Source organism: Oryzias melastigma, linkage group LG14, assembly GCF_002922805.2.
Source record: "Oryzias melastigma strain HK-1 linkage group LG14, ASM292280v2, whole genome shotgun sequence".
Classification (NCBI taxonomy): domain Eukaryota; kingdom Metazoa; phylum Chordata; class Actinopteri; order Beloniformes; family Adrianichthyidae; genus Oryzias; species Oryzias melastigma.
Window position 1 is genome coordinate 6789636 of NC_050525.1, and position 7493 is coordinate 6797128.

At 40.4% G+C, this 7493-nt stretch overlaps 3 protein-coding genes across 3 annotated transcripts in view; all 3 read left to right on the forward strand.

The window, feature by feature from the left end:
* lcp2a (lymphocyte cytosolic protein 2a) overlaps positions 1-576 on the forward strand; it is a 21765-nt gene extending 21189 nt beyond the window's left edge. The window contains exons 13-14 of the mRNA XM_036215315.1: positions 456-471; positions 569-576. Coding sequence (XP_036071208.1) covers positions 456-471; positions 569-576 — 24 coding nt within the window. The remainder of the gene's footprint in view (positions 1-455; positions 472-568) is intronic.
* Positions 577-1101: 525 nt separating this feature from the next.
* On the forward strand, positions 1102-5269 carry LOC118599633 (lymphocyte cytosolic protein 2-like). Its single transcript, XM_036215250.1, has 6 exons — positions 1102-1659; positions 1796-1848; positions 2249-2331; positions 3009-3083; positions 3917-4066; positions 4200-5269. The coding sequence occupies exons 1-6, from the start codon at positions 1631-1633 to the stop codon at positions 4347-4349; spliced, it is 540 nt and encodes a 179-aa protein (XP_036071143.1). The 5' UTR covers positions 1102-1630; the 3' UTR covers positions 4350-5269.
* Positions 5270-5774: 505 nt separating this feature from the next.
* The window catches only part of nhp2 (NHP2 ribonucleoprotein homolog (yeast)), a gene marked incomplete at its 5' end in the record, with an annotated part of 4577 nt that continues 2858 nt past the window's right edge, over positions 5775-7493 (forward strand). Inside the window, 3 exon segments of the mRNA XM_024261275.2 lie at positions 5775-5955; positions 6510-6792; positions 6879-6948. Coding sequence (XP_024117043.1) covers positions 6639-6792; positions 6879-6948 — 224 coding nt within the window.

The following is a 7493-nucleotide window of genomic DNA, read 5'->3' on the forward strand; positions in this document are numbered from 1 at the left end:
GCCCCCTCCTGTGCTACCCCCTCCCTCGACCTCCATCGGCCGGAGCAACTCCTCCGCCCGGCCCCCACCCAACAGGTCTTCCCCTGAACGCCTCACAGACAGCTATGACCCGCTAAATTAAAACTGATTTCTTGACTACCAGTTTATTAACAAAATTCTGTTTGGTTTTCAGATATCCTGGACCTGCAGAGGTATGCTGCCTTTTCACTCACAGAAGGAAAGAACTTGAGAATAAATGTGTTTTTACTACAGTCATGCACTCAAAAAAACAACAAAAAAAAAACAGTAACGGATATTTAGGAGAGAAACTCCTCCCTTAGAGCCTTCAGAAACATTCACCAAAGAGAAGAAGATGTGAAAACAACTTTAGGATGACATGATGGAGGAGAGCAGCTGCACTTTTCTGATGGGAGGGTGTTTATTACATGAGCACTAAAGGCTTTTTTCTTTTTCAGCAAACACAAAAAGAAGGTAAGTTTGAGCGTCTTCTCTTTGTTTCCTATAAAACTGAGAATGTAAATAAGAGACTCTTCCAGAAGGACCTGTCTTTTTTCTGTTTTACAAACAGACTCGTGAATGTTACTAGAAACTGGATAGACCATTTCTACAGTGGCCGACACGGTTCACACAACACAACAACAAAAGCAGAAGCACAACAACAAAAACCGCAGCACAACAACAAAAGTCGCAACACATGGAAGTGGTTCACAACAGAAATTAATAACTGATATTTTATAAGTTTCATTCAGTTTCAATTTATTGGCACTTCAATAGCTTGAATTTTTTTAAAAAGTCAGTTATTCATTTCCACTGTGACTCACTTTTGTTGTGTTGTGGGTTTTGTTGTCATGCTTTGACTTTTATTGTCTCGTTATGGCTTTTGTTGTTGTGTTGTGGCTTTTGTCGTCGTTTTGAGGCTTTTGTTGTCGTGCTTTGACTTTTGTTGTCGTGTTGTGGCTTTAGTCGATTTGTCGGCTTTTGTCGTTGTGCTTCCGCTTTTGTCGTCCTGTTTTGGCTTTTGTCGTGCTTCAACTTTTGTCGTTGTGTTTTTGGCTTTTGTTGTTGTGTTTCGGCTTTTGTCGTTGTTTCTCTTGTCATTGTGTTGTGTCTTTTGTCGTCGTGCTTCAACTTTTGCTGTTGTGTTCCGGCTTTTGTCGTTGTGCTTCTGCTGTTGTCGTTGTGTTATCTTTTGTGTTTATATGAGCCATGTTGGCCACCGTACATTTCCGATTCTAAAGCGAGCTCAGATGCAAAGCTGCTGCAGTTCCCCAAACGACCACTGAAGGCTGGTGTCAGAAGGGAGCTCATCTGATTGATTCCAGTGTTAAAACGTCTAACTTTATCCTAACAATTAACCTCCTCTCTTAAAATGCATCACTGGGTGCATTACTGAATATTCAAATGTATTTTTTAAGTTTAAGTTGAGGTTTCCAATTAATTTCAATAATCTGGAAAACAGAAGAAGATACAGAATTTGTGTATTTCACTTCACAGCTGAAAAAGGTATCATTTGTTTCATTTGTCGTTGGCGTGAATTTGTAAATGTATCTTCCATCCTTTAGTCTCCTCCAGCAGCTCTAAACACAGCACTTTCCCGCTCCATAACAAAAGTCCTGGCCCCCGCCCTGGGATGCCTGTACATGCCCATCATTCAGAGAGGTACAGGAAGAGAAACACATCAAACATGTCTCCCCCCCTTCAGTTGTAATGCTTCATCGACGAGGTTCAGCACCAGCTGAGATAAACACAGCAGACAGAATGATGCTGATGCTTCATGTCTTCTCTTTTCGGACAGCATGCCCCCCAGCATCCCCTCTGCAAGCTCTCTGCCGCACAAACTCTCCTCTGGTAAGAAAATCATAAAGCTCAACATTTTTGAAGACTGATGAAGATCAGTCAGATGTGAATCCACTGCAGCTTTTATTCTTCCTCATAATTGATTTATCTTATTGTTAAGTTGTTTGAATGTTTTGATTTTTATAATGTTGTGATACTGTTACTATCATTATTCTCATCATAATATTATTTCAAGGTTGAGCTGATGTTTGGGGAATTTTGAGTTTTCTTAAATTAAGGTCAAGTTAATATCAGGATCAGGTTAGATTAAAGTTAGATTAGCATTAGCTAACATCAGGTTTATGTCAGGATACGGTTAGATTAATGTTAGATTAGCGTTAGCTAACATCAGGCCAATGTTGGGTTAAATCTGGGTGAGAGGAACAGGAAGTGAGTCACTCTCTGTTTGCAGTGAACGTAGAACATCGAGGAAGCTTAGTTGGATCAGACAGACAAGCGTCACGACCTCCTCCACCAACAAACGCGCACAAGCAGGTAAACACAACGACCACACAATAAACAAAAGAACAACACACAGCGAGACACGAGGCAGGACGGATCTGGGACCAAAACCAAGTGAAGTCTGGGAAAACAGGTTCATGTTTGGCTCTTCTGTGTCTCACCTGAGTTTAGTCAATTCATTTCTCTTATGAAAGGAATGCACGACTGCCTGCTGACCGTCACCCTGCAACTTAAAAAAAAAAAAAAACTATGTGGTGCAGCAGTCCTGGACTATAACAACCAGATTGTTTATGAAATCTTTCTTTATTTATCCAATTATCCAATTTTTCTTTCTTTAATGCGGTTTGGAGGGAAAATTTCCTCCACAAACAAGATACCAAAAATTTGCATCCCCAACCAAAAAAATAATAAATTATAATAGTGAAAAATGAGTAAAATAAGAATAAAAGATGACACCACAGCCTCAACCCTAAAAAAAAGAAAAAAAAATGGGGCCAAAATCTCTTATGGGGGTGCAACAAAATCTCAAAATCCACTAATGAAACCATTACATAAGACATAACACAACGGCAAAAGCTGAAACAAAACTACAAAAGCTGAAGCGGGGATATTCAAAGAAAGTGTTTTAATTATTATGGGATGGCCACCAGGCCTGTGACTTAGCTGCCTTAGTGTTTCCTGCTGTTATGGAGAGCTCTGTGTGTTTCCAGGACCTGGATTCGCGCTGGTATGCTGGGAAGGTGACCCGGGGTCAGGCTGAAGCCTGTCTGCAACAAGTCCGCAAGGTGAGGAGGAAAAAAAAACGTGCTTTCTTAAATCTCACCTTAGTAGAGATCTAACGATTCAGTCGAGCCACGATTGGATTCGATTCACAGTTTTTAAAGTCACAATTTAAATTTTACATAATACTGAAATGATCACAAATCCTTTCATACTCAGTTCATATTGTGCTCCGTGTGATGGACCACTCCGCACCTGCGCTCGCTCAGCGCAACTAACCCCGCCCCCCACCCCCCTCGAATTGTGCAAAGAGCTCAAATCTTAAAAACTTGCGTAGCAACGCTCTGTACGCAGAGGCCGGGAGTTCTGGTGTGTGCGTGTTTGTCATTGAAAGTGTCCTCTTGATTGCGCAGTCAGTTTGTAAGCACCTACACACACACACGCGCCTGGATGGAAAGCTGTCAAATCGACTTTTTTTAAAAATTTTCTGCATTGATGAACATGTTGATGAGTTAATCATTTTTTTTTACCGATTCCCGAAGAATTGTTACATCCTTATACCTTAGTACTGTCTTAAACTTCCTATTGAAAATTTTGTAAATTAGATACTACTGTTTTTAAGATTTTTATTATTGTAATTAGTATTGCTGTTTGGACTGAGGGATGAGAGGAAAGAAATGTCATCTGTGCGGTGTATTTTCTGTATTCAGAATATTTGACAAATAAAACTGACTTGATTTCTGCTCTTTGAACAACTCAAGTGTCCATAAAAATATTCCTCAGGAGGTCTAGATCAGCAATGAAGATCATGCTGATGCTGTAATGGTTTTTAGAATTTTGTGTCAGTGTCAAACCTGAAGCAAAGCAGCTCCGTGATGTCACCTGTGCGCCTGTTCAGGACGGGGCGTACCTGGTGAGGGACAGTATCCGGCAGCATGCCAACCAGCCCTTCACCCTGATGGTCTTCTACCAGGACAAGGTCTACAACATCCAGATCCGGCAGCAGAACCAGATGTTCCAGCTGGGAACCGGACTCAAATCTCAGGAGGTGAGCAAGAATCCCACAGAGTTCGTAGGTTGTCCAGATGAAGGTTGAACGTGCAGATAAACAGATGTAGTTACACGTGTGACCTGCAGGGGGCAGCTCATCAGCATGTATTAACTGTGTTCTTTGTTTCCAGTCCTTTTCTTCAGTTGGTGAGATCCTCGCCCATTACTCCCATTCTCCTCTGCTCCTCATTGATGCTAAAAACCGGAGCTCTGGACAACAGAACCAGTGTCTGCTGTCTGACCCGGTTGCATACTATATGACTGGGCAGAAATGGTCGTAGAGACGGAACCGGATCAAAGCCAAACTAGAGGAGAAACAAGCACACAAGTCAGTCTTTAGAGGGATGTTTAGGTTCAGCCTCTAAACATGAAGGAGTTCTCAGGATCAAATATTTGCTTCGGTTTTCTTTTTTTTATATATTTTAAAGCTAAGCGTTAAATAAGTGTTTTTGTGCAACGTTTTCTTTCAGTACATTTACTACATACGTCATTCAAACTTCCGAAAGCCTTGTGTTCAAGTCAAGTGAGCTTTAAGAACATGTTCTATTTTAAAGGTTTTTTTTTATTCTTTGCTCCTCTGTTAGTTTAACTCTCAGCTGATCTCAAGCATCAAGGAAAAGGCGCTAATTTATCATGAATTCCCAACTAATCTGTGAAATTTAGAAGAAGAGATAATGAAAACCAAAACTGTTGCTCAGTTATTCCTTTAAAAATAATCTTTAAAATATGTCATGAAACCCATCCTTCAATAGATTCTACAATCCAAGATAATTTTGGGGCAAATGATGTGACTTTGGTTGAAAAGAAAAAGTTTATCTTAAATGCATTCTTTCAAAGAATTATGGGAATGAATGTATTTCTTCATTTAATCCCTAGAAAAGATCCTACATTATGAAAGTTCACTTCAAATCAGGGCTCTGAATGTATTTGTCTAATTTATTATTTCTACATACCAAAGTCTTGGTTGTACAAACTCTTTAATCTCATCTGCATCTGACGTTGACCAGAAGAGTATCTAAAACTATCTATTTTGTATAAAAAATGTAGTCTTAGTTCAAGTCATTGGATGAAATGTTTCAGCTGGAAAGTTGATGTGTTAAAGTCATGTTTTACCCAAATTTGATGAATTTATTGTACTTTTAGCAGTTTGTAAATGTACTTCCATTGTTTTAAATAAAGTTTGAAGCGCCATGGTGGTTGCCATCTTGTCCAGAAATGTCTGTCAGAACACACCTACGATAAGAGGCAAGGATTTTTTACCTGTCATTCAAATGACCACGCCCTAAATGAAAGAATCTACCTGGTAAATCATGAAGGTGAGATAAAAATACAGCAGACTACAAACAAACTACAACTACCAACAAACTACAGAAAAAAAACAAGCTTTTTTTCTTAACCAGATTTGAAGCTTTTTTTTCAAGGACTGTTTTACTTAGAAGTGAATACAAACTGAACTGATGATGTCACAGGGTCCTAAAAGGAGGCAGAGAAAACTCTCCTGGATCCATTTAGCTTCGTCTGTCTTTGATGCAAGGCTGAAACTTTGCTTTGAAATGGTATAAATAAAAAAATAATAATGTAACCGAGCGATGGGGAGGTTCGTTTATCCGTCACGCCGACGTATAGACAAAATCAATACAGGACAAGGGCTCCGCCATGTGGTGGTCATGCTCACCGTCTCTCTATTATCGAAACATTTAACCTCTCTCTTTACAGAGGGCTCTGGCTGAACTTGCCAGGCCTTCCCTGCCTCTACAGGAACAACGAAGGGCCACACACCTTCCAAAATAAAAGAATCAGGAAGTTCGTTACAATAACAACAATACATTAGGATCTGTGGGAAAACCATCCATGAAATCCAGATCATCAGATCATCAGGTCTGACAGGTAATTTTAGATTGAATTTACTGCTATCGGTTTCAAACATGATGTAAAAGATTTGTCTTGTGATTCATGAACTTTCAGCAGTGGCAAATATATTTTTTTTCGTGCAGCGTGGAGTCATTATGTACAATTATAATGTAATTTTAGTAATTCACTTTCACTCGACGAGCCGCTTTTCTCCTTCAAAATCTACAGGAATTATCGTGTTGACGGTTACGTTAAACATTTTTGTGTTTAAGTGTCACTGACGATGCCTCAGTTGTTAAAGGGTTAAACTAAAGTCTCTTCCTGCATTTGTAAACAATAAAGATTGTTCCAGAGATACAAAACGATGAAGATCACCTTCATCATCCCTTCAGTCCGCCATGACAGTTTATGATTTTTGTTTCTTTCTTCTCAGGTGACAGTTTTTCATCTTAAACTTTTGTAGGATTTGAAAACATAATGTAAAGACCTACATCTTTCTGAACTAAAAAAAACCTTCTGAAAAACGCTCGTTTGAAGAAGTTTTTCACCCTTAATTCAAAGTAAGACGTCAGACTGCATTTCTCCACCAGGCCGCTGGCGGCGCTGTGTTCAGCTGTAGTTTGTACAAAGCAGCAGAAGAAGCCGACCACGTGAGTCTTCCTCGTGCGAATTTGTTGTTAGCAGACCAGACGTTCGGCTCAGGAAATAATCGAATTGAAATGACGAAGGTGAAGAAGGAGAAGGTGGACCCCGAGGAGCCCGCCGGTGTTCCCGAGCGCTCCTACCACGAGCTGATCGCCAACCTGAACCCGATCGCGCAGCCGCTGGCCTCCAAGAAGCTCAGCAAGAAGATCTACAAGTGCGTGAAGAAAGGTACGAGAGCGCGGAGTTTGCAGGTCACGGAGCGGTCTGGATCCGGGTCGGACCAGAACAGTATTGAGCGTGTTTTGTGGTTTCAGCCGCCAGAGTGAAGAACATCCGCAGAGGAGTGAAGGAGGTGCAGAAGTTCATCAACAAGGGAGAGAAAGGGTGAGTCCAAACGAACCGGAGCTGCTCAGAGTCCGGAGGAGAAGGAGGAAGTCGGGGGATGAAGCTTCTCATAGGATTCACGAGTTTAATTAACTCCATGTTTTCCCCAAAACCCGAATATCTTTGGTTCTTAAAATGAACTGCTCACATTGACTGTATAAGACAACTGGACTCAGTGATCCCTCCCCCTCTGTGCTCCAAGCTGGTTCCAAGAACCCAAAACCTCATAGAAATATAGAAATATACCCCTGTTACTCAGTCCTTATATTACCATATTCTCCGGAAGTCGCTTTTTTTTTTTTTTTTATGTTTTATTTTTTTTACAGTTTAGCCAGGGGTGTGACCTATACTCAGGAACAACGTATTTGTGATTTAAAAAAAATAATAAAAAAACATAAATAGGCTCATATATTCGTTATTTTCCCCTTTCAGCGTTTTTTTCCCACTAACAAGTGTAACGACTGTAGGTTTGTCTATAAGTATTTAATGCTGACAGAAACACCGAAGAAGAAGTGCCGTTCAGAACAAACATGGCTGAAAATCCA

Excerpts from the sequence above, each read along its gene's own strand:
- LOC118599633 (XM_036215250.1), top strand. The coding sequence starts at position 1,631 with ATGCCTGTACATGCCCATCATTCAGAGAG. Across the intron at positions 1,660-1,795 it reads CATGCCCATCATTCAGAGAG|CATGCCCCCCAGCATCCCCT; the intron begins GTACAGGAAGAG and ends CTTTTCGGACAG. Across the intron at positions 4,067-4,199 it reads CCGGACTCAAATCTCAGGAG|TCCTTTTCTTCAGTTGGTGA; the intron begins GTGAGCAAGAAT and ends CTTTGTTTCCAG.